General features: G+C 40.7%; 1 protein-coding gene across 1 annotated transcript in view; it reads left to right on the forward strand.

The window, feature by feature from the left end:
- The first annotated feature begins 6,105 nt into the window (after positions 1 to 6,105).
- The window catches only part of cunh4orf22 (chromosome unknown C4orf22 homolog), a 74,278-nt gene continuing 52,863 nt past the window's right edge, over positions 6,106 to 27,520 (forward strand). Inside the window, exons 1-3 of the mRNA XM_022753766.1 lie at positions 6,106 to 6,213; positions 9,660 to 9,802; positions 23,660 to 23,750. Of these exons, the coding sequence (XP_022609487.1) occupies positions 6,106 to 6,213; positions 9,660 to 9,802; positions 23,660 to 23,750 (342 nt within the window). The remainder of the gene's footprint in view (positions 6,214 to 9,659; positions 9,803 to 23,659; positions 23,751 to 27,520) is intronic.

Below are 27,520 nucleotides of genomic sequence, written 5' to 3' on the forward strand. Positions count from 1 at the left end.
ATATCACAGGGTTTGGCTCTATCTGTGGAACACAAGGTTGATAAACATTGGACATGTACCATAAGTCATGGACGTGCCCAAAAGAACGGACAATGGTCATTTATCACATTCAAAGCATTCCGGGTATCTATGAAGTGTATGAAAACCTTAAAGGGCTGCCAGGTACAACTATTGAGCTTGTCTTTGCTGAAGCTATGATCATAGTTGGGAGTTGTCTTTCCACTTGAGTTGATTGTTTTTTGTTGAACATGGTGAACTTTGGCAAAATGTCCTGTAAAAATCAGACTCTGTTAAATCCATAACTTTCTCCATATTCTTAGTGAAACTTACTTGAAAAGATTTTTGAATTATACATCAAAGACAGAAGAGCCGTCCATGCTGTTCTGCCATCTTTCAAGCTGAATGAAAATGACCTCAGTGGACCTGTAATGGCCTCTATCATTTGTCAGTTAGGTAATTTGTTTGTCATCAAAGAACTGTCCAAAAATGTTATATTATGGGGTGAGTGCAGACTAAGAAACGAGAAGGGTAGTCTGAACCTTTATGGGAGGGTCCTAGTAGGGTCCTTTAAGTTTTTCCACCCTAGATTTATATTTCATTTCCACATTTCCTTGTGATATCTAAAAAAAACTTTCTGATCATAATCAACTAGCAGCTAATACAAAACCAATGTGGATTTTTATAATCATTATTATTAGTTGTTGACCATTATCTCTAGCGAAGAGGGCATCATTTTTCACTAGCTAACAGTGGCCCCCACCATTATTTTACAGTAAATGCCAGATATTATGGAAAAGGAAAATTTTTTTCCTCACTAATTATGATTGCAAAAAAATTAACAGTCACTTGCCGAGAGCTTCAGCCATCATTGCATAAAATACGATGCAATGTTAAAATACGACCTCTGAGCAGTTCTATGTCTTCAGGGCAGACTGAACGCTACAGTGACTCGGTATTGGAAAGTGACGAGATAGTCCGACCAGGCTGGGACTAGCTGGTTAAGCATGCTAAATTCAGTACAAGAAAAGAAATGATCGTTCAACAGCTGTTAATGCTAACGCTGGCTATGTAGCATTAGCAAAACAGCTCCTTTAAAACACATATAAAATTAGGAGGGAGGCACAAAACATGATTGTTAAATTCCATAATTTTATCAGCATCGTCAGCCAGAAAAGTAAGTTGCCACTCAATGAAACTCAATTGTGGCAAACAGACAGCAAATCCAACCATGTTTTAACAGCTAATCACACACATGTAAATGACAAACTTATGATGGTAAAGACAAAAGACGTTTTTAACTTCAGCAGTAAACACTAGAAAATAATTATATCATAAATATGTCTGAAATGATGTGACAAATCTGACTCAAAGGCATAATTCTTTTTAGCCACTGCTGAGACATGAGAGGCTCTCTCAAACCTGGCTTGGAAAGTGCTTCAAACATGTCTCCTGCCTAAACATACACACCAGCCAACTGTCCTTTCCCTAACACCAGATTTGTGATAATCAACATGAAAATAAAGACCGGCTCTCCGGAGACCCTCCCCTCCTCCTGGACAGCTGTGGGGGATCAAGGAGAAAACTGTCCATCAAAACTATCATTTTAGCAACCGGCTGTCCCTCGGAAAAATCTAGAGTCACGACCTCGCCGCATTCCACCCAGGAGGAGCGCACACCGCCGTCACCACGGGGATAAAGATGCCGAGAAGGAACGCACCCGTGTTTTGGGGAAGGTTTCAAGCTGTAGGTGTATCAGATGGCAAACAGCCGTGGAATGGCAGTGGACATCTCTGGGGACGAAGACAGGCTTAGGTTGTGGAGAATAAACGAAGGCCTGAACCATAAATTTGTGCTGTCTTTAATTTAATTGTTTGACATACAGGAGCTTGGGGCAAATTTAGCAGAAGCATTAAAAAGAAATTCAAATTAATGATCTATGTCACAGCCTGTGTATTAACCTTTGGAAAAAAAAATGTTTCAAAGTGTAAAAATATGAAACTATGGCACATTTTTAAATAGGAATCAGTTTGTGCAACAGTGTAAACCAAATGATTTACAAATGTGGTTAAGATTAGTGCAATGTCCTGAAAATCCAGGCGATATGAAAGCACTCAGAGTTCTGTTACCCAACCGTTTTGTTGTGTAACCCACAGGCTCGGCCAGGGTTCAGGCCTGGTTATTTTCAAATGTATTTATTAAGATATTTCTTTCTCTGACTGTGCTAATAATCTGCTTTCATGTGTGCAGCATTGTTCTGTAAGTAGAATAGCCAGTGAGATGAGGGTGTTGCCTGGCAGAAGGACAAAATAATGCAAAAACACATCCGCTTCAGGTCTCAGGTTCAGGTCTCAGATTTTGCAGGGGTCCGTTTTAAAGCTGTGCAGAACGCTATGTGTGCTATGAGCTTATTGTTATAATAGAAAATGTTATAAATACATGAAACGACAGAGAATCATGGGATGCAACGACCAGTAAAATGAGGTAAAATGCCTCTGTGATATGAGGTTAATACACAGGTGTCAGCCAGTGCTTTTGCTCTTGTCATCATTCAGACTGTATGTTTTTCTGCAGGTTACCAGTTGACAGAGGCCCTTATTGGCTGTAGATATCTTGATGCTGTTATGTTTGTTTGTTTTTTAAATGATCTTCTGTGTTGTCATCATGTTGTGTGGTCTTCATACACATCCCAAAGAAATATTTTTTGTACCAGAATTTTTTTTTTTTAAATAAAAACTTATGTATCAAGAAGAGTTTTTATGTAAAATGAATATTACAAATAAATATATCAGTGGATATTCTTAATGTATTATGTTTTATATGACGTTTGGGGGAAATGCAGCAAGTGGTTATAGCAAATATAAATATGGAAGATGTGAATATGGAAGTACTGTGTGTCTCTCTGAGATCCTAAAGAGAAGGAACTGGTCCAGGGTCAGTGTGGTCGACTAATGAAAGACAGGTGTGTGTGTGTGTGTGTGTGTGTGTGTGTGTGTGTGTGTGTGTGTGTGTGTGTGTGTGATGACAGGACTGTGCTGTCTGATGTTCTCCACACCCTCTGAGGTCATGACAGTTTTTACTTTGGTCTAAAACAGACCTGAGCGCTGATTACTTACCAATGTTTTCAATCTTTTAGATATGAGTACGAGTGGGATTACTCCTCCTCCCCTGACACTAATGATTCAACATTTAGCCTCATTAACGTAATGTGTCGCGATGTCACAAACAAAGAGAATTTTTTGTTTTTGTTTTATGCTGCTTTCTTCCCTGAGGAGGTAAGAGGTCAGAACCCGTGCTGTCTCCGCCCAGATTGGCGTCTTAGCTCTGTATCAGAAACAATCTCCGTCCATACTAACAGACACACATAAAATTCAGAATTCAACTGACCTTGTTTTCTTTGCTAGCAGCAGTTTTATCTGCTAGCAAAGAAAACAAGGTCAGTTGAATTCTGAATGCTTGTAACTCGTTGTCCATGTTGCTTTCACCCAATCAGGGAGTGACCGTGTTTGTCTGCGTTAATGTTTCCAAAGTTTCTCCGTTTCTGCCCGTCCGGACTGAAACGCCATCATGAGTTTCCAAACTAAAATGGGGTCAGGACCGTTTCCAAAAGTCTCTGTTTCCGGGGGCTCGAACACTCCAGAGTGGTGCGGTCGCCAGACGTAAATACAGCAAAAGTGATGTGTTTCAAAACTAAACTACAAGTACCACCTCGTGATTGTATGCTTCTGCCAACCAGCCACGTTGCAGGAAATATGGTCACAATCACTCCTTCCTGAGTTACAGTGTTGAATAATGGCCAGACGGGTTTTTTTTTTTTGCAGAACATTATGATGTCACAGTGAAGTTGACCTTTGACCTTTTGGATATAAACATTTGTGTTAAATTAGCTGTGTCTAGGGGGCCGGATGCCGTGAGGGGCCGGATGCCGTCCATGAAGGTGTGGCCCTTCGTAGCCGTTGTAGACCGCGAAGGCCGAACCGAAATGAGACGATCTTGTCCACTTTTGCTGTGCGTCATCAGCTGTGCTCGCCCTTACCGTTGCGTTGCAAAGCAAACTACATTTTCAGCTCTGCATTCTTTATTTACTACTTTGAATTTATAGGCCACTCATTGTCTCATTCTCTCCAGGGTTGATATAACATGGAGATACTGTATAAAAGTGATAATTTGTGGAATGTCGTTTAATCACATTGAAAATAAAAATCAATCAAATTGTCACACATTCATCTGAAAATCAGGTAACATGAATCAGGAAGAAGAAAAGAAGATTGCTCAACTCAGAGTAAGAACAAGAGAAGTTTTGCGTTTATTATTCATATTGCTGTTAAATAATGAAGCAGCTCTTTATTTCTAGGTAAGAAAACACTCGAGACGAAGCTTGCGTGACTGTTTATTTAAAGTTTATCATGAAGGAGCGGCTCCCCTCGTTAACCAGCTCACGTCGCTCCTCTCTGCCATCTGCCCCCCCCCCCCCCCCCCCCCCCCCCCCCCCCCCCACTTCCTCTTGTCTTGTCCGTCTGTCTGCACACGCTCACGTTGGCCTATAAGTTACATGGCTGTCACATGAGAGCACATACATAACAAAATTTTTAATCATTACCTCACTTTTCCGTGGACGTCATTGCAGAGCCATTAAAAGTCACACCGAATGAGAAAATTAAACAAAATGATAATAAAAGATGATAATGACAGCCAAGAGTCACAGTCTTTCTGTAAATGGAGCCGAGAACATTCCCCCTGAACATTTTATTCTGTATTTTACAGTCGGTGAAGGCGCCAAATAGCGTCGATTTGCCAGGACTTAGGAACTGACATCATGGGACTGGATTACTTTGTCATCTCATACATTATTCCAAGAAATATAAAGTGCAATCAGGTATACAGAGGACATGTGGTACTTTTTCCACCTCTGACATAGCAATTAGTTACTTAAATTCAGTTGAATTAAATTATTTATCTTTATTTTCTCAAGAAAAAGCCACACTTTTTTTTTTTAAATGACACTGCACAAATATGTTTGGATTAACACATGACAACAGTGATTCCCAACTCAGGAGGTCACAACATGATTAAAGAGGCAAGAAAGAAACAAAACCAAGGCACGAAACATTACATTATAGGTAGAGAATGTGTCACAGTCCCTGCTTTGCCTCTGGGGGTTGGACCCCGCTTTGTTTCTGGACCTAGACTACAAGTCCTCTCAGGTCAAAGCAAGATCTCTTCGTGGATCTGAAACAAACCTGGGGGAAACTTACTCAAACATGACATGCATAAATAAATTTTAAGAAAAGACCTGAGGACAGACCTAGTCTGAGATAAACCCAAACAGAACCAAACAGACGGAGAACACGGACAATAGTGACATCTGAACAAAGAAATTCACACTTACAATCTTGTATTGAAAACACATTTTCTCCTTTAATGATCATGATAGCGAGTCTGCTCAGACCCACTCAGCTGAATGGGCCTCTACCCAAACCTAGATAGGAGGAGCAGGGAGGACCAGTGACGACCTTTAACCTAGAGTTCTCTTGTAAAATGCATTTTAGCTGCACTGGAGCTCCAATGTAAATTAAAAAAAACATGTTGCTGTCTGTTCAGCTTTCAGAATTCTCCTCAGTCCATCAGCTTCACTTGACCTGTGAGTAATTCAGAGATGTAAATAACTATCAATGCAAATCTGTTCCATCCATCCATAAAAGCCCCCCACACACTGGGCAAAAGGCAGAGTCCACTGTGTCACCACATGTGGTAGGCTACTACTACAAACTTTCTGTGGCTGCAATGTACACACAGTGGGAGTTAAAATGTGGCCAGAAATGTAAGTTTTCTGCACTTTATTTTGAAATGGTGGAACCACAGGAAACAACATGTAACATATGATTTTACTAGCAAATTACACTTTTTCTAATCTATGAATTATTTCTGAATTTATTGTGTGACTGAACAACAGCTCTTCTTTTTTCAAGTGTTAAGACTTGTATTCTTTGACCCAGCAGATACTTGGGGGGGGGGAGTCCGTGAGCGTGCTGACTTCCTGACTTCCTGTGATGACGTCCAGGTGGGGCGGTTGCTATAGCAGCCACTTACAACACAAACCCCGCGAAGATGGAGTACAGCGCGGCCGTCCGTTTTCACGATTCTTTAACGCAATATAAAGTCTACGAAGATTATCTGGACTCCAAAGTCACACCGATGGATTTATTTTACTTAAAAGTGAGTCACACACGTACAAACTGTTGACTTTCGGCCCTGTGTGTAGCGTGTCTTTACCTACATAAATCCACTTCCGCTCTGTTTCGCACACCGCGCCAGAACCGCCTTCACTAAGACGTCAATTTAAAGTTTGTCTTTGCCAGTCCGCAACACTGATCGCTATTAAAACACGACTTTGGACTTTTCAAAATCTACAAAACCCCTTCTTCAATTCGGCCTGTGCCAAATCCTCCAACCCGTTCTCATTAACAATACACCGTCACTTTTTTCAGATTTGTTTGTCAGACTTGTTTGCAGCAGCTAGCAAACGTTGCTCCGGCTGTAAGACGACTACGGAGCGGGAGAACCGATCTTACAAGTTGATTTTTATTGAATCAGTTGCCGTAGAATAAGCTAGATATTTGCCGTATGTTAACACGGTATCCTTACGATTGTAAAACGGTTTAATGGACGTAAACGTCGGTTATGAGTCATGCTGGTGAGCAAGTTACCACACTTGCTAAAAGTTTGAACGGAATCTGGTGAATAGTCCTCTTTATTTTTAAAACGATGTACAAGATGTAATCGGATTTTTTATTATTACTATCGTTTTTTCTGGTTGTTTTGTTGACAGTTTTCATTAACAAACATTCAACTTTGATACATTAAAGTAGTAAATCTGGAGTAGCACAAATGAAGGCTTTGTTGGTGTAGTGTCTGTTAGCACACGCTAGGTGGCAGTCACACACAGCCTTGGTAGCACGGTTTAAACTTTAAGTTTACTCATAGCCTGTATGGGTTTACCAAGAAGCTACCACTCATCTAGTCATTTAAAGTTTCCTTTATGAGAGAAAATAAATAAAGTAATATATATATATATATATATTTTTAAATCATTCCTCACTAAGCTTGATTCTTATTTGTTTTGTCAAAATAGCCTTTGAAAAGACCAAAACACACCAACACTAGATGAGTTGTTGGTCAATACTGGTTTCTTGCAGCAGAGTTCACCACAAGCCCTAGTCCTAGGCCCACCTTGACATATGGTCTCTGCTCTTTACTTTAGTAATCATTCATTCAATCTTTATTGAGAACACAACTAATTCCAAACTTATAGTAAGACAATGAGACAACAAGGCTCAAATTTTTTTTTTAAATTAATTGAATTAAATAAAAAGAATATGAGATTGAATTAAATTAATAATAATTTAATAGTGTTACTTTTGCAAAAGGTCTTATTACCTGAAATGTATCTACCATTATTACCAAAAACATCAACTTGACTTACAGCGTCACTAAAAACCATCTTTACGTTTGTGTATATTATTATTATTATTACTTTTAAGAGGAAGTGTCAGGATTTACATTTATTATTTACATCTTCATGTCAACAGTGGAACTCTGAATCATATCTAGATGCTCTGATGTAGATCTCTCCAGGTTTTATTTAACCGGGTTATCAGAAACAGGTGGTCCTGCTTTTGCCCAGCAGATGGCACACTTGTTAATGCTATACCTAGCTGCTGCTTTGGCCACTTTGTTTGAACACCTGTGTCCACACAGAGAAGAGAACAAGTCCTATCTGCGCTGATAATCAGCTGCAGTCAATCATATCAAACTCAATCACCCCTCTGTTGTGACACAACACAGTCAGCCGAGGTCATCTAACCTGTGCAGTCATGCTGATGACGCTTAGGTTCTGATAAATCAGCTAATTATAAACCTATTTTTCCCAGATTATGTTATTTAGGACTTGTCACAAACTATGAGCGTGAACTCAAAAAGCTGAAGTAGTTGATAGGGTCGTATTACAATGTCATTGTGGCCTTGGCCATCAGTGTTCTGGAGTATTAGTCCAAGTCCTGGTGGGTCGACTGTAAGGAGCAGTTCATTCAAATAGACTTATTCAATGAGCCTTGAAAATGAAGACAATGATTTTCAGGCCAATTTTAGGACCGGCAAATGTCTGAGACTCATTTCTGGTGAGCCACATCAAAGTTGAAGGAAAATATAACTTTTCCTCTCGGGTGCGGACACAGGCCCGGCTGCGAGGATTTTGGGTAGGAGGACATGTGGCAGAAGCTTTGATCTGACAAGCCACAGGATTTGACAGCAAGATTTGGTTTTTAGATGATGACTTTATGGCTTGGCTTTAATGACAGCGGCTCTGCAAACGGTGATTGGAATAATGTAGCTAACAATCCCTACAGAGGCACTCGCATATGCACGCTCGCGTACACACACACACACATACACACACACACACACACACACACACACACACACACACACACACACACACACATACACACTTAGAACATGAATGGACCTGTGTGTATGCATGAAATCACGCTAAACCCACAAAACTAAACTGTATCTGAAGCGTGTGGTGTTGGAGAGCAGGAGATCACTTCCACATTTTAGGGAGGGAAGTAAAATAACAATTTTAAGCTAAAGGCTTTAGCGGTGAGTAAATCCGAAATCTTAGTGGTTGACAAAATATCTTATTTCATTTGTCAGTGGTGATTAATGAGCAGGACTCAGATCCAGGATCTTACAGAAACTGGATATATGCTTTATCTGAAACCGCCAGTGATGCATCAATCAGGGGATCAACAGAAAATTAATCATTTAAGTTATTTGTCAAGCAGAAATACCAGATATTCTCTTGTTGTGGCTTCTGAGCTATGATGAGATGTTGCTTTTCTCTGTTTTCTATCATTGTGAATTTGATATCTTTAGGTTTTGGACTGTTTGGTCATTTTTAAAGATCCATATTTTACATTTTTATGGTGTTTTGATTATGAAGTGTTGATCCATAAGAAGATATATTTGTGGTTTTAAGAACCAAAAACCATCTCAGTGTAGTATTACATCTCCTCTCTTCTCTCTGGAGCTCTAGAAACAACAGGTTAGTGAGCCAATCACAAGAGAGGAGGCTCTAAACCTCTCTTCTGATTGGCTGAGTGATCCAATAAAAATGTAGCAGATTTCAGGTAAACACTTAGAGAAACGAAATCCTTCATTGTTAGATGGTGGGTCCAGGTGGGCGGGGCTCTGGGGCATGGCTGAGAGCGGTGACTGCTTTGTTGTGACATCACAAATTTACAGAAGTCCTGACAGCTGTTTTTAAGGCTCAGTTTCTGAATACAGGCTGTGTGCATTTCTCTGTGGACTGAGCGCTTTGACACTTTCAAAGTATTAATATAGAACCTAGACCTGATCTATAGTAGACAAAGAAATGGTAATCCACCTTTATACAATATGGGGCCTTTAAAATATTCAATAATATTGAAAACAGTAGTTGGTGTTGCACTCTTAAAGTGGTCTCTAGGAAGAGCAGTGAAAAAAAATCCCACCATTTGCCAAAATTCAAGACTGACAACATCTGACAATCTCCAGGCCCGACTGCAGGCCGTGTCCCCTCTCCTTGACTGACTCCTCTCCCTTTCCCTTGTCTGTTGCAGAGCAGGGAGTTGGCTCGTAAGCTGGTGGAGCACGGCCACAAGGGCACGGTCCTGAGCAGGGAGGAATTCGAGGAGAAGAAAGCAGCTGCACAGGCTGCAGAGGCTGCGAGGAGCAACGCTCTGTACAACAGGAGCCGGCCAATGTGAGTTAACTACTCACCAACCCACCACCACGTTCACTGAGGTGTGGTCTGCAATGACTAACAGGGGAGACAAACTCACACCAACCACTAGTCAGATGCTCGAATATCAGGAGGCTCTGCTAGACTCTGAGAGTGAAGTTTGGATGTTTAAGAGTCTGAATGTGGTCGTTGGATTTGGGAATCAATCAGTCAGTGTGGCTAGGAGAAGTAAAGTTGCTCTTCTGGTCTCAGCCTCTCTGTGTTAGTGTTCTGTGGTTCATTGTACCGACTTCTTATACAGTGTGAAAGAATAATATTTTTAGATGAGTGATCCTCAGTCTTTTCCCCAGAATTAGTTTGCTGTGGTGGAAGCCGGGAGCTCCCTGTGTATCGGTTTCCGAACCAGTGCTGTGATGTCTCAGACAGTTTCAGTTCCAAACCAGGTCTGGTCATGATTTTATAAAAGGATACGACAAAAAAATGTGGCTTTGACATAAATCGTCCACAGTTTTTCAATTTAACTTTTTATATAGTTATTATTTTCTCCACTGCGGAGGTGTTTTTTTTTTTTTTCCTGACCTCTGACCTCTCTGTGTAAGGTCCCAGTGGAGCCTGATTAGGTATTGTGTGATTGCTGTTATTGTTGCCACATACAGTAAATAGCACCGGTCACTCACACTGGACAAAAACAGTGTTCAGACAGAAAATAGCAGTGTGTTTTTCTCAAGCGGTGGTGTGGGCGTGTTATTATCCCCTCTCTTGACAGTTGCAAGAAACAGTAGAAAAATGTTGAGACTAAATATGATCCACCAGGAATGTGCATTGACTAATGCAGTGTATTGTTGAATGATGTTGCACTGTGTTGCAGGAAAAGGTCCCATGTTTTACACCATCCCATGTCCCATGTTTTTACTTCTCCTGTGTTTTATTTGAAGTGTTGATCCATAAGAAGATATATTTGTGGTTTTAAGAACCAAAAACCATCTCCCTGTAGTTTTCCATTTCCTCCCTCAGGCTTCTCTCTGGAGCTCTAGTAACAACAGGAGCGGTGAGCCAATCAGAAGAGAGGAGGCTCTGAGCTTCTCTCCTGATTGGCTGACTGTTTTCTAAATGATCAAGAATATAGCAGATTTCAGGTAAAACACTCAGAGAAACCAAATCTTGCAAGGTTGCAAGGTGGGCCGAGGTGGGCAGGGCTTAGGGCCTGGTTGAGGGCAGTGGCTGCTTTGTTGTGACATCACAAATTTACAGGAGTCCTGACAGCCTGTTTAAGGCTCAGTTTCTGAATACAGGCTGTGTGCATTTCTCTGTGGACTGAGGCTTTGATACTTTCACAGTATTAATATAGAACCTAGACCTGATCTATAATCAAACAACACATGGACATCTACCTTTATCCTGTATGGGACCTTTAATCATCTGTTCGGAAGGTGAGGCGAATGTGAGAATTTGAGAGAAGGTGTGATCGCAAGCAAAATCAATAGAAAGCTGCAAAGTCAAAGTGTGCGAATAACGGTGCAGGTTCAAAATGTTTCACCAAAAAAATGTGTCTTTATGAATCTGCTTCATAAATGTACAGACACAAGAGAAACAAGGAGTGAGAGACTGGAGGAACACGAGACAAAGAAGTTCCTGGTTCGTCTTGAGTTCAGTCAGATGTTGAGTCAAACACAAACACATAAAACGTAGTCAGGGCTACCCAGAGTTTAGGGGTGCAACTAATAATAACAAAAATAATAACAACTTTATTTATATAGCACCTTGAAAAAAAATTTACAAAGTGCTTTACAATAAAAACAGAAATGCAAATAATAAAATCCAAGCTAAAATATACTATAAAAACAACAGTCAATAAATGGCCCTGCGATAAAAGTGAGTCTTAAGAAGAGATTTTAAAAGAAGATATGTTTATTTTCTCAGTTTTCATAGTTTCTCAGAGCCCACTGTGATGCCTTCAGTGACTTCTGTCTGATCAACAGAACAAAGCCTAAAGACATTAAATTTATTATCATATACGACAAAGACAACAGCAAATTGCATTTTTACAAAAGACAGGATCAATGGGGAGCAAGTCATCAGGTCCATGTCCTGCATGAACAAGGCCTTTATTTGCCCATCTGTCTAAATCCAGATCAAAATGCTCAACATAAACAAGCTGAATGACTAAACTACAAACTGGAGTCCTGTGCAAACGGCCCCTCCCGAGGAAAGTGATCACACGGATTTTGTTCTCATTCTTGATAAAGCCATGTGGCTGTGGTATCTCCTTTGATGACAAGCCAGGACAGACTCCAAATAAGACCATTCACCACACACACACACACACACACACACACACACACACACACACACACACACACACACACGGCTTTGGAGTATCCAAACATTTACCTGCTAGGTGTTGCATTTGATTGAACCCTCAGATGCTTATCCAAATGTGCAGATGTCTCACTGTTAAACCCCCCCCCCCCTCTCCAAACGTCTGTGAACATCAGTGACACTGGTGAAATGGGAGCCTCCACACCTGCAGTTACAGTGATATTAGGCCACAAAGCCTTTCATCTTGTCCCAGCAGGATCCAGGGAAATGTTGTACGGGAACACTGGGATGTTATATACACAGTAGTCTGTTTCGTTTCCAAGATCTACATCCATGTAGACTCTGTTTCAAAGGCCGTGATCCTGAGATGTGTTTGCATGTGTCCTGACTTTGTTGGGAATACAGGATGAGATACACCGCATTGACAACTTCCAGTTGGACCTATTTTAAAGGAGAATATGAGTATCAAATTCTCACTTTATGTCGGTTTGAAAGGTTTGTGGTTTGCTCCTTTGAGGATGACAGCAGCTGTAGTTTGTAGTGGATTCACCACAGTCACAACGGATTCCAGTGTTACAGCAAAATAAATCATCTAAATGTAAATAAATAAATTTTTTAATTTTTAATCTAATCGACAAAGCAATATTTAGCAAAATTTAAATGGAAACACTTTTTTTCGCATTCAAGTCATAGCGCCTGTTGTGTCAGGCCCCAGGGAGCCGCTTCCAACTGTCATCACATTAAATTGTAATGATATTGCAAGAGGAGAAAACCCAGCTTTATTCGCATTAACGTCACTCAATAGAAACACACACCATTCGTAATTATGTTTGTCGACTTTTCTAAAAAAAAAAGAAAAAAGAAAAGCTTTTATTTTGTGCAGAATTGCAATGGAAACTTGGCTACTGTCTTGGTGTCGGTAGCAAAACGCAGTAAAAAAGAACAAAAGAAAAAATGTTAGGTTGGGAACCACTGCCGTAGACGATATGTCTTAGAGCTGTTGTGAGTCAGAGGTGAAGGCAGCTTCTATCGCTCGTGATTAAAACAAGCTGCAAATTGCTTGAAAAACAATCAAAGAGCACACAAAAACACTCAAATGATCAATTATCAATTGTCGAATTTCAGTTGCTCTTCAAACCTACAGGGGCTGAATATCTGATGATCAAAAGATGCATTTTCAGTGGATTATTTCTTTTTAAATATTTTCCCTTTAAGAAGTCACACTTGGATCTAGCTGTGTGTGTTTAATGAGCGTCAACACCACACAGAGTAGTTAGTAAGGGAGCGGAGTTGTTTCCCGTTTGCCTCTTTATATTGAATTTGACAGGAGCCAAGTACAAAAAACAATGAGAGATGTTTAGTGCCGGATTTAAAACACCTGCCCAGTTCATTTTAACGATTTGTGTTTTAAATTCAAAAACAGTCTCCTCTGGCTCACTTTTCTTTCTTTCTTTTTTTTTTTTTTTGCCATTATCAATTATAGAATGGCTTGTTTTTGATCGGCGCTCTGCAGTGGACAGATGGAAATGCTCTGTTAATAATCGGACGTCGCTGGGAAAGACATCACTCATAACAGTTTCACAGTGTGTTGTTCTGAGCTGACCGGACCGCAGCAAGTGGTTTTTGAATTCGCTCCAAGGCAATTAACCAAGCGGTGTTATGCTATTTCAAAAGGAAAACACTTTACATTGGATGTGATCCTGTTCTAGGTAAATGATAGCTTATAGCAAATTAATGTTTTTTTTGTTTTGTTTTTATTTTACGTTGAATGTAACCCTTAAATAATAATCTGATACGTCTGCTGTCTTTGAGGCTTCCTTACACTTTTGTCAGTCATTATTTGACCTTGTGACACTGTGTGAAAAATCTTATTACATTTCACCTGCTGTTTGGATTATCGCTCCAAAGCTAACAACCTGTAGGTGACTACGAGCCGACATGTGTTTTGTATATATATATGGTTTTTGAAATAATTAACAGCTTTAATTGCTTTCCCACCCTTGAAAATTTGACATCTTGCAAAAGACCTTGACAAGACAGAGAAAAAAAAACCTGCACAGCACTTGCAGACTGTTTCCATCAAAAGTGGTCAGTTTGAGTTGTGTGCCCCCCCACCCCCCCACCCCTTCTCTCCTCTCTGTCTAAATGCAGATTGCTCTTTCCTTTGCGGTTTTCTGATTGGACTTCCACCAAACTGACCCCCTGACCTCCTGTTATGGTCACACTGTGAAAACATGGGCCCCAGGATGCAATGTACCACCTGCAAAGTGGCTGAGCACAATCAGTACAGTGTTGTGAAAATGAATGTGAATGTGTGGTCACAAAAGCTGGCAGCTGTACGGTAAACAAACTAAATGTAGTCGTTCTTTGGCTAGAAAAGAATCCATCTATCCAAATTAACAAAGTGATGTCAGGAATAGCCGTGCATTTGGATTTGCATTTATTTATTTCAAAAACATGTACTTCCCTACAGACTTTTACACTTGCACATATCCTCCTGTGGCACTGGGCAGCCATGCTGTTTTGGGAATGCATTTCGCCTCCTCTGCAGGGCTTAACCTATGTCTCCTAAGGCATGTCTTTTTTCACTGCTCTGTCACTGCTCTGTGTTTTTTCCCCTTCCTTTCTCTTCTTTTTAACCTCCCCGCGCGCCCTTGGAGACCTTTAGTGCCTGCAGGTGTATAAATAGAGCTGTTTTCAATTAAGGGCTAACCTCGCCTGTAGCGTGCATCTGATCAATGAATGCCCCTGCACCTGTGGTAATAAAATACCAAGGGAGTGGAGATAGCGCTGTGAATGCTAATCAGATGTTGCCCTGTTGTTGCCCTGTCTCATTCTTAAGGACAACACGCTCCTCCTGACAGCTCGGCAGTGAAAGGGAGGGGGGGAGGGAGGGGCACATCACAAAAAAAGACCAAACAAAAGACCTGGTGCTCTCATCAGACATAAGTGAAATTCAATACATGATTGAAAAAAAAGGAAACTGCATGAATGAGATGCTTAGTCACTTGTGTGGTTGTTTGGTTAGGGAGAAACCAAATGGGTCGTCAGGATCAACAAATACATGCAAAGAACAGTGCGGGGGTTGTGATTTCCTGTTTCAATTCAGGATCAAATTTCAAGCTGGTAAAATAAACAGATTAATTTGATTCTGAATCTTTGATTTTTGGCCAAATGTTGTTACTTAAAATGTGGAAAGCTGAATCTCAATCGATGTGCTATGGTCCTGAAATGATTTGAATCTGAATAGTCGGATCAGATTTGAGAAAATGCCATCAAACACCAACCCTACAAAGTGTTCAAGAACAATTTAAAGATGTAGGCTAGTGTCAGTACCTCAGGACGTTTATTGTAGCACAACATAATATCTTTTCTTTTATCTTTTATGTAATATTCTCAAACTGCCAGATGTTGGAAATCGTGTCCCGTTGATTCAAAACCAAAAGACATCCAAATTAGAAGTCTCGATAGTTTAGCATTTTTCATCCCGGATAAGAATAACATTTGATCTAAAGTCAGAGACAAACAAGAGGAGAAGGGGAGCACTGCTGAGCAGACGTGAGGCCTCCATTTCCTGCCTGCTCCAGCTCTGGCTCGGGCCCAGAAGTCCATGTCAGCATATGTCCTGACCTCGCGTGCTCACGGCAGCGCTGCTAGGTTTCCATCAGGCTCCCCGCGATCTCCCCACAGTGCAAACCACAGCCATGCTCATTGTCCATTGTGCTGCTACGTTTTTACAGTCTGCCTCAAGAATTCTCTGCTCTCTAACTCTCTCCTCTATATTAAAAGTGAGCCATCACTTGCTGCGCCAAGTAAAACCAGTGCCACGAACACGCACAGCGAATACATTTCACTGCGGATCCAGCCTCCAGATGCTTAGCGAAAATAAGATTGTGGATGTGACTGACATGAGAAGCCTCGCAAAGCTGATCCCAGGCTCATTTTTAGCGAGCCAAACCACCGCCACTCTCCTCCACTGCTACTCTGGCGAGGGCCCTCGGGCGACGAGGTTTTGCAGTTTCTATTACATTTGCTGTCAAGCCAATTGCCTTCCTTGCACTTTGCGATTTTGGACGGGTGTGTAAATTTGGAGCTCTCCCCTGCAAGCTCTGTCCAGAGACACACATCCTGCCAGGCTTAAGCTCACCACCACATCCCACCGCACAGCACATACATCAACACACACGCCAGTTTAGGACCAGCTGGTGCAGCAGATAATAAATAACAAGCTGCTGTTTGACCTGGATGTTGCCACATTTTAAAAGTCATTTCATATTTCATATTAATGACTTGATAAATGAGGCATGTGTCCTCGCTCACTGGCTGCATCTAAGACACCAAAAAAATATTGTGATTTATTTTAACAAAATAATCCTAACTCAAAGTCTACTACAGATTTTGTTAAGATGCGGTCTGGTGGACCCGACGGCTTCCTGATTCCAGCGTGTTCTGCTTGCGTTGCATCGCTGCTGCGCCAAAAACGATTATTTACATTCACACTCCAATTTATACTATAGCAAAATGCAAACACTGTAGGCTGAGGCGGACAAACAGAGCTGAGTACAAAGGGTCAGATTGTGATGGGCCATATTGTATTATTATATATAATTTATAAAAATATACCTGGATTGACCCCAATAATGATCCTTATCTATTGATGTAATTAACAACAGAATTATAGGGAATGTTTATGTTGTGGCATATGTACAATAAAAAAATGATCTACCTCAAATTATTTTTATGGTTATTCATGCTGTGACAGCTGAGCCCAATTAGGGTCAGGTGATATGACTTCAAATCAACTTCACAATTATTTCAAACTTTTACCTTGATTACGATTAATAATCGTTTACTGTGGCGCCCTTTTATTGAGCCAATCAGAAGAGAGGCTCAGAGCCTCATCCCTTCTGATTGGCTCACCGACCTGTTGTTCCCAGAGCTCCAGAGAAACGCCTGAGAGAGGAGATGTAAAACTACACTGAGATGGATTTTGGTTCTTTAAAACCACAAATATATCTTCTTATGGATCAACACTTCAACAAATAAAATATAAGAAAAGTGTAAAATGTGGAACCTTTAAACAAATTGGTGGTGTTACCTTCGGTCGCTATCCATGTTGCATTCACCACTGTCTGGTAGTCGTAACTGATGAGGCCCAAACAGCAGTTCAGGTGGTCTCAGTTTCTGTCTGTCCAGACTACAACACAACCCCGGAGTTTTAAAACTAAACCAGGTCCAGCAGTGTTCCCAAAAGTCTCTGTTTCCGGGGCTTGAAAACTCCATAGTAGTGTGGACTCCAGGCGTAAAGGTAGAAAAAGAGATGCTAAACGACAACATATTAGTGTGGGCGTAGCCTGAGGCTCAGTGTTTGGCACGTGACTTAACATGAGGTAGTATTTTTTTGAAGCGGGTCAGTCGATGAACACACGCATTGGGGAACGTATGAACCAACATAAACAAGATTAAGTTGGCGAGAGGTTCTAAATGTCGGTTAGCTTTAGGCCCAATGTTTCCTCACAAAAAGTAAAACATTTCCAATGTACAGTAGCGATATGACGCACAGGTCCCCAAGAAGAAAAATAATTTGCATCTCACTTCTCTTAAGATGCACAGGAAGAGCTTTGAGCGATGTTGATGTGCTATTTTCGATCATATGTGATAGAGGCCGTCTTGCCTTTACCACACCCAGTAGACTATAGCTAAGTGCCCCTGATAAAGGGCAGGAAATGGTTTCCACATCACAGCTTTTCCCATCAGGCTACCAGGCCACACAGTCATCTTCTCCTTTGTACTTTCTAAGGAGGATGAGTGTCACGGATTAAGTGGCCTGCAAGGTTCTCCCGGCGGCAAGGTCTGTAGGGAAAGGGTCTCTCATCTGTAGCTGAATTATTGCCACCTTGTTTTAATTGATTTTGCAGTGTAAGCATGACTCCATAGGATTTGGATAGAGTTCCAGCTCCTGAGTAGTTCCAGCAGTATATAAACCAGAAATAAACCTGTAAGAATTTTCTTGCTAAGGAAATTCTTCACTAATCAGCAGTTGAAATGAGTTGAAAAATACTTTTAAATGATTTCATATGTGTTGCTTTGCATTACAATGTAAGCTAATAAACTGATGAGGGAGAAACCACACTCTTAACATGTGCGAGACAGACAGCCACTCAGGGGTGAAGGCTTGTTGCCTCTCTTCAGGACGCACTCACTCTGGAGAAGATGATCTTCTCCAAGACTTGGAAGTTTCCTGCAGCTCTATTCAGCTCTGCACATCTTCACAGTCTTAGTCTCTTTCTGTCCCTGTTTGGACGACAATATCAATCTTTGAATACTGAGGGATTTGCACTGCACGTTCCCCAAATGGAACATGTCTAATTTTGCCTCGAAAAGAAGTCGGCTTGAAAAGGATGACAATGATTCCTTTGATCCACGCTCAAAAAAACATGCAGCTCTCAGGCAGGCAATGCACAATGTGCAACCTCCCCAGCCCCCAAAAGCCGATGTGGCCACAATACACAAAGAAAACTCAGGTAGAATATCATGCGTAGCACATGTGTAACTGATACATTCAGCTCATTGTAATCAGAGGTGACAGAGGATTTTAGAAAAAGCCCAAAATAAAGTAAATTGTCATGCTGTGTGGAATTTCCCTTGACGTCCACCGGCCCAAAATAATATTTTCCATAAGATTCATTTTCCCAAGCACTCAGGAAAAATACTCTGGTACAGTATGTGTTGTTTCTGAAGAAATCACTGTATTATTGAAAGTTCCCATCTGTCATACTGTCAAAAGCTGCAGGCTAATGAAAGCTTCAATCTGCTAATCCTCCTCCACAATACAAGGAGAAATTATTTCAAAGCACAACATCTTTTACCCGACATGACATGAAAATCAGCTGCTCAGTCAGTTTGCCAGTTCGCTGAATGTTTATTTGCAAAACGAAGGCTACGATTTAAGAAGGAATTTTAGGCCCCCGTTCCTCAAATAAATTTTTAATGACATTTCATTAATTACACTGGAAATTATTTGCTGGTGCACATTTCGGCATGTGTGAAAGAGGACACAACTTGGTGCAGAATCACATTTGTTTGGCATGGGTGGATGAAATCACACAAAACAGTGTATTGAATTCCTTAACCATTCCCTTCAATAAGTATAGACTTAGACTTCTGTAACTTGTATATCAATGAGGCGCTGGTTCATGGTTTGTCTGTCCTCAGATCACTATTCGTATAGGTACCTGCCACTGCTGACGTTTTCGGAGATTCTCCAAGGGTCGATTTGGCCCTTGTTGAAGTCACTTAGGACTTTACATCAGCCCCTGCATCCACCATGTTGACTTGGTCACGTAACGTCTAATATATCCAAGACCTTGACATGCGCTGTTGATCCGAGATCATCAACATCATTCACTTCATCTGGGAGTGGTGTTTCGGCCCGGTGCTGTTGTGCCTCCTTTCAGCTGTGCAAACAGATAATGAAATTGTCTTTTGAGTCCAGCAAAGAGACAAATCATTGTTCAGGCTGTAGGTCAGTGACACTTAGATTAACACTTAGAAAATACTTAGAAAAGGGTGAAAGGGCAAGCAGACCAAGTTTTACACAGTCATGTCAACTTTGTCAAAATAGCACTGAAAGAAGCAAATTATGGTAGGTGAATATTAGAGTCTTTCACAAAAGCATCATGTGACAGTGCATAAATTAAGAGTACCAAATACATTTTTAAAAAAAAAATGGTTTTCAACTGGAACCGGTTCCACATATCATAGAACTGCCCAGTTGTTTAAGCCATTTAAACCATGGTTAATGTAGAAAATGTCCAAATGAAGGAGTTCAAATAAACTGTATCGACAGGTTGTGATTCTGTCCCATTTACAATTTCAAGTAAAGCAGTGGTGCAACAACTTTGTCACATTATATCGTTCATTAAACTAGATATTAGAAATACAAAAATAGGATTTCCAGGACACGTTGCACAGGGTTAGAAAGTTATTACTCGTTATTACTGAGTTTCAAACATTAGCTCAGGAGGCTTATGGTCCAGGGAGAAGGAATGGCCCTGGGTTTTGGTATGGCTGAGCTCGTTTCACTGTAACGCTGTGTTTACACATGTGTAAACACACTTGGAGGACTTTTGCTGTGCAGTAACAGCTGTTCACCCCCAACAAAGGTGGACAAAGCGTCACATGAACTCCAGTTTACAATCAGGAGGCACATTGATTGATTATTAATTCATGCCATAGTTATATATAATTGGAGAAATGACTGGAAACACGGCTGAGTTGATGGCAGGTGCTGTTTACTACTTCTGCATTTCTAAATATGGTTTGCTGCTTACTTAAAAATCTTTATCTTTTTCTGTTACATAGTTTTTCTGTTCGAATGTTGGCGGTCACTTGCCAGGAAAACTTAGGTTGTCTGAAGCATTTGCACAACAACCAATTGTGTTGTTTTTCTGGTGAGGATGGTCTCAGCAGATCCCGGGTGTGGTTTTCACTTCTAGCCGACACATAGCAGCAAATACACTTTGTAAAAATAATGTTATATCTGTAGGACAGATGTTCTTTTTTTCAACAAGCCAGATGATGACTGTTCACATCCCTTCCTCTCTTCTTTTTTTTTTTTTCCTAATTCCAGGGCCCACCTGCCTTGACCACAGTCCAAAAACAAGACACTTAAAACACAGGCCCAGATCACAGTTAGCTTAATACCTAGTCATTAGCCGCTAATAACCATCATTTAATCGTGAAATTCTTGTTATCCCTCCTAAATGAGGCTTGATAAGAAATTTGTTAATTGACGGGAAACTCAAACTTGCAGCGGTCCATATGTTTTGCTGAAGTATTATTCACTCTCCGTGACTGTGTGTGTTGCTTTAGCTACTGGATGGGGTAACCCCAGTCACTTGCCTCCTCAACACCTGTGTTTACTTTGGGGCCTCGGCCCCCATGACCCAGCAGCAATCCTTCACTCACTCAGGAGATGGAGTGAGGTTCCAGCCTCCAAATATGTGCTGTCCCTGCACTTTTACCACCGTGTGATTCCTCTAAGACTTTCATTATGGGGCACGGGCCAAACGACAAGTATAAATTACAAACCTTTTCCCAAATTCTGGTAAATTTAAACATTCTGATTCAGAGCTCTTTCACCATGATGTTAAGCTAGAGCAGAAATTGGCTGTTTGTCTGTGTTTGTTGTGGCTGTTGAGGCTTTTTAAAGTGCTTTGGGAATGGAAAGTGGAGCTGAGGAGCCATTAGTGTAGAATATAACTGAACTTGTCTTGTCGTTGGCCAGAGCAGCAGACAGAACTGGATGCAGTGATTTTGAATATTCAGCAGTAATATAAAGATGAAAGAAACAGATTTATAACTGGAGGATTGCTGGTTGAAGCTTGCAGGTGTTTTCAGGGAAGTTTGGGATTACGACTTCCTCTCACGGCTTCTGTTAAGGGCTAAGTGCTGAACCTTCGTACTGTTTTGGTTCAGAGCAAACTGCCTGTTTACCTTTCAAATCAAAACAATTTAGCTCATTTTGAACTGTATTTTATTTAGAGAAAGTCCTTGCACAGTTTTCTTGTGGTTTATTTAGAGGTTTATCTTCTTTTGTTAGATAAAACTGTTTTCAACAGCATGTTTGTATTTCTTAGAGAAAGGTATCGAAAAACATTTTCTTTTGGTGTTGGTGTATAATATTGTATCTGCACTAATATAGAAGAATTCAAGGGATATCCTGCTCTACTTCTGTGTTTTGTTTTAGTTGAAGTGTTCTTGAGAAAAGCATTTTAATGCCCATCTCAAACAAGTAGGTTGTTTGGTCCCACAATGCACCTGTAGTGTGAGGAAAGGGCCACACATGATATAACTGTAAATACACCAGTGACTTCATCAGACTTCATCAGATAAAAAAATGTGTAAGGATGAAACTCAATATTAGGGCTGGATATTGAACTTTGATACTTTTATGGACAACAAAAAAAAACAGCAAAATTGTTTTGATATGAACGAGGATTGAAAAATGCCTCACCATTTGGTTTTTGCTAAAATGGTTTGATAAACTTGGTATAGAAAAAAGTATCTGTAAGAATCAGAAGAGAGAGGCACTAAATTTTCAACTGTAACTCATGAAACTACACAATTGATAAAATGGAAACTTGAAAACAGCAAGATAAAAAGAAATCCAACCGTCAGTAGAAGAAGATGGGTTCAGGTGGGCCGTACTGGGGGCATGGCTGAGGGTAGTGTCTTTTTCGTTGTGACATCACAAAGCTCCAGAAGTCCTGACGGCTGGTTTTAAGGCTCAGTTTCTGAATACAGGCTGTGTGTATTTCTCTGTGGACTGAGGCTTTGATACTCTCACAGTATTAATATAGAACCTAGACCTGATCTATAATCAAACATCACATGGACGTCTATCTTTATACAATATGGGACCTTTAAATTCTCTGAAAATTAAGTTATTGTTCATACAGTTCAGCCCCAGTATGTAGTTAAAAACTTGAGATGTAAATTTATTGACATGCATATGGAAAGAAATGTAAAATCAAACCTTTTTCAACACAGATTATCCTTTCAAATCTCCCACATCAATAGAGACAATGTTTTCTCCACTGTACTGCTCCTGTAACTTGAGTGAATGATCGTTCTACATTTCTTTTTACGGTCTTCCTTCCTCTGGATACCACATGTGAGAGGTCACCACTGACCTGTTTACTGCCTATAAGATGTTAACTTGCTTCGGATCTGATCAAAGTTTCTGCACAGTCAATTTTGGATGCAGGCCAGAGTTCTGTTGCTCGTACTACAGTGTTAACTGTTCAAATATTAGTGCCAATGTTTTTTCAGGTGTGGATACGTTAGTGTGTGCCAGAACCCAGTTTCCATGGAAACAGGCCAGCCTAAATGTATATAGAAAAAAAATAAATAAATAAAATTAAAAAAAAAGCTGCCACGGTATCATATAAAGCCATTAAACTCTCTTTTGATTAATATTTCTCAGCTTTCTGAAATTGGTGAAGGCAGCTGTGACGTTCATGGGTTTTGTAGTTGTCAGCTTTCTGTCGGAGAAGGAACATTGACCTCTCAACAATATTTATGATCATTTCTGTTAAGAAATGGTATTTGGAGTATTCGGGAGTGTCCTGGGAGCTTGGCAGGGTTGGTGAAGTGCTGACATAGTAGAGGCAGGTTGAGTCCGCCTCATGACTTTGATTGCATGTCAGGCTCACTCTCTTTTTCTTTTTGCATATTAATTAATTGCTTAAACTTATTTAAATATTTGATGAATCGTACATTTGGAAAATTTGACACTATGTTTACAAATTGTCAGAAAAGTGACATGAAAAGAAAACGTTCCTCTTAACGAAATTACATCAAAGTTTTACTACATTAGAATGAATAATATTGTTTAGTTAATTGTTAATGTGGAGTTAAGCCTGAGTACACTGAAGCTACAGTATATTAACGGGTGAAAAGCTTCCATAAGGAACCTTTAAGGCTCCATGTGACTTTTTTTTTTTCTCAGGTTAAGAGAAACATTTCAAACCGTTCGAGTGTTGTCTTTTCCAGGACACTGGCAAGTGCAGGAAAAGAACTCAAAGATAACTTCCTGAAAGCCCTGGCAGAGCGAGAGGAGGCCAACCGCAGTGGGAAAATGACTGTGAGTACATTATTACAGCACTCCAATTGCTACGTAATGGGATTCCCCTCAAATATTTCTGCAATTCCATTAGGATGGGAACAAAATCCATACTGTGTCAAGTTGAGTGGAAATGCCCCCCCTCCCCTGCACCCCACCCCCACACCCACTCCACAGACCATGAGAGCCTGCTGCCGGCCCTTCTCCCATCCATAAAACTCTGTTTACCAAACTCTAACGACCCTGTCCTGTGTGTGCTGTTCATATTGAACCAGTACAATAATTTATAAAAGGGCCTCACCTGAGGAGCCTTCAACGGGTTTTTACAAATCTTTATGAATTTATGACTCTTCCCACTATATGTAGTTTATTTAACCTTGCACCAACACTTTGAATTTTCACAACATAAAGTGTATGATTAGTCTTAAAAATGAACTTGTTTAAGTTCTGGATTACCAGCATTTGTTATTTTTCAGTAACAATCAACAATGAATTTATAGTTTTTTCATCTGTGGCCACTAGTAGAACTTCACTACTTGTGAAGGTCTTTGCAGACCGGTAAAGAGGAACCATATTTACCAACAGACATGTGTGAACATGTTGCAGATGCCCAATGTAATATGAACAGAGCTGCTTTTGGACTGTATCTGAGCCTCTGTCGGTGTACCGGGACTCATCACCTGCAAGAAGTGCAAGGGTCAGGTGTGTTGTCAGTCATCCTTGGTTACAAAGAATGGGTTTAGGGATGTGAAGCATCACCTTTCGGTTGAGGAAAGAGTCGTAAGTTGGTACAGCTGTTGGAGAAGTACCAACCAGAAATGCCTGTAGTTGATATCAGGTAGACTGAGTGCGGAGAGCGTAGCGTTCCCTTGCCCATCTTTCTGGAAGACGTCACTGAGGTGGCCTGAAAGCTTTGCAGTGGTAAGGTAGCAGCCATGCATGAGGCTTGTATTCAAATTCTGAAAGTTTTGAGGCTTCGTTACCTGGAGGTGGAGGTTTGCCTGTTGCTTCTACAATTGCTTTCTGGGCTTAGAGAAGTCTTGTGACAATGTAGGAATTCTTGAGCTGGGGCTTTTACTACCAGCTGTCCAGTCCTTGTTTATCTGTAGTGAAAGGTTTGGTTTCGATTCTCCACCCTGCGAATGCCTCATCACAGATTCTCTTTGTGATTTCCATGGGCACAGTGCATCTGATCAGGTGCGAGTGTCCAGTTGGCTTCATCAGACCATGACCTCCAGCACACAGGTGTGAAGATGCCAGAAAATGGTCAGAAAATGAATCCTTTGTGTTGGGGGTGAAGGAGCTCAATTATCTTTAAGATGGAGCATGAGATCAAAAGGCATAAAGGTGCAGCATCTGCAGTGATGCAGGCGTCGTATTTCCTGCCATGGGGAAGCTGGAGCTTTGAATATGAGCTTAACTCTCAGTTTACCAGTGTATTTATGCTCCAATCCTCAGCTAATGACCGAAACAATTACAAATAAAAGCAAATGAAACCAGTGTTCTTCAGAGAGGTCAGACTTTGAGTGGGACCTTGGAGCTGATGCTCCTCCAGCTCAGTTGGTTTCGGCATCCAATCAGCATGTTGTGGACATGCCCAACTGGGAGGAGACCCCAGATTTTTGATAGTTGGATGGATTACATCCCTCACCTGGCCTGAAAACGCCTTGGAATCTTTCTTCCAGGAAGAGCTCGAGATCGATGCTGAAAAGAAAAACTTTTGGGATAAGTTGCTTATCTTGCTGCCACCCCAAACTGCTGCCTACATGGGAATATAAATGTATAGATAAAGGGCTAGAAAAGCATTTTAATGTTTATTGCTTACACATCTGTCCCGTCAGAAGTCAAGCTTTGCTGATTGGGGAGCCCAGGGAGGTGTTTTTAAATCATGGGCAAAACCTGCATGCTTAATTAAACTTGGATGCACTGGGGAGAGATTTTAACCTCTGACCATGAAGCTGAATATTTTCACTACAAACCTTACTTTTAACACCGTCCTGTGTCTATACTCACGGTTTATGATGAATGGAATGTGTACCGTTTGAGGGATTGTGCTCGGCATTGGTCTGCAGGGAGTGTTAGTGTTGACACACTTCAAATGATTCACTTCCAAGATGCTGGAGTACAGAAAAAAAAAAAAAGGAGTTTTGTTTGACCTCCATTTACCTGCCCCTGTGGGATTTGCAATTATGAGATCACATGAAGTGCATGGAGGGGAGTAGAGGTAGTAACACCAGAAGTTTCCCCACTGGATGTTCACTGTGTAAACAGTACCATGCAAAATCCCACTCTCTCTCTCTCTCTCTCTCTCTCTCTCTCTCTCTCTCTCTCTCTCTCTCTCAGTCCTTCATGACTTCAGCCGTTTGAGACGTATAACTGCAGCTTTTTCCACTCAAAGAAACCACCAGTGAAGCATGAGGCGATTTAAAGTATCTCTTCCTGTATACAGAAAAGAGAGCCAGAATAAAAACAAGCAAAATATCATGTTGTGTATTCCCAACATTGTTTTGCTGACAAGATATTTTCCCACCTCTTCTTAGTTTTCATCTCTTAAGAGCTTCCTCTGCTGAAAAACTGGACTGGGACGATGTTTATTTTCCTTTGAAGCCCACTCTGTTTAAAATTGGACCCACATTTGTGCACTTAATACCTCCTCTCTTTGAAACTGTTTAAGTAACAGGTAATCTTAATACAGTTCGACGAGGCTTGACCTCGTTGGTATATTTACATTACACAGATGTATTCCAGACAACATGTGCACATGTGTGGACATACAGTAAAACATGTGTCGTCTCTTGTTTCATCCATACGTTGCGTTCATTTTGTACTTCATGTATATTTTTTTAAATAATTTAATTGTAATTTGCCGGTTTGCATTGATGCATGTGGTATTTATACATAATGTTACACATGGTGTTTCCACAAAAACATCTGCTAAAAGTTGCAAACAACTTCACGCAGTACGAAGAAGGCAGATGAAGTTCGCATTTCTTCCCTCTTATCTGTGCTGCACCTAAAATCCTCTTGATGAAAGTGTCAAATTACTCACACTGATCTTCGATAAGGTTCAATAATAAGACCACCCGGCATCGTAAGGTATCTTTCACACTGTTCAAGGTGGGCCTTCTGAAGGACTATTGAAACACATGACTCAAGCTCCCATCTGCCACGCTCCTCAAACCTGAGGATCAGTCCCACTAACATGTTCCAGCTTCTCATCTCTGCACACTTTTACTGCTCTCTAATGCAAAGCAGTCGCTGTCCAACAAGTGTTTTTCACTTTCTTTTCTCCTTTATATTTTATGTTTGTATTTTATTGTTGCTTTAGATATTTAAAGGTCCCATATTTTACACTTTTCCGGTGTTTTATTTGACGTTTTGATCCATAAGATGATATATTTGTGATTCCAAGTACTAAAAACCATCTTTATGTAGTTTTACATCTCCTGTCTCAGGCTTCTCTCTGGAGCTCTAGTAACAACAGGTCGGTGAGCCAATCAGAAGAGAGGAGGCTCTGATCTCTCTTCTGATTGGCTGACTGTTTTCTGAGTGATCCACTAAAAATATAGCAGATTTCAGGTAAAAACACTAAGAGAAACCAAATCCTGCAAGGTTTGGATGGTGGGTCCAGGTGGGCGGGGCTTGGTGACTGCTTTGTTGTGACATCACAAAATTGCAGGAAGCTCTGACAGCTCGTTTTAAGGCTCAGTTTCTGAATACAGGCTGTGTGCATTTCTCTGTGGACTGAGGCTTTAATACTTTCACAGTATTAATATAGAACCTAGACCTGA

Source organism: Seriola dumerili, unplaced genomic scaffold (assembly GCF_002260705.1).
Source record: "Seriola dumerili isolate Sdu_G_001 unplaced genomic scaffold, Sdu_1.0 BDQW01000193.1, whole genome shotgun sequence".
NCBI lineage: Eukaryota > Metazoa > Chordata > Actinopteri > Carangiformes > Carangidae > Seriola > Seriola dumerili.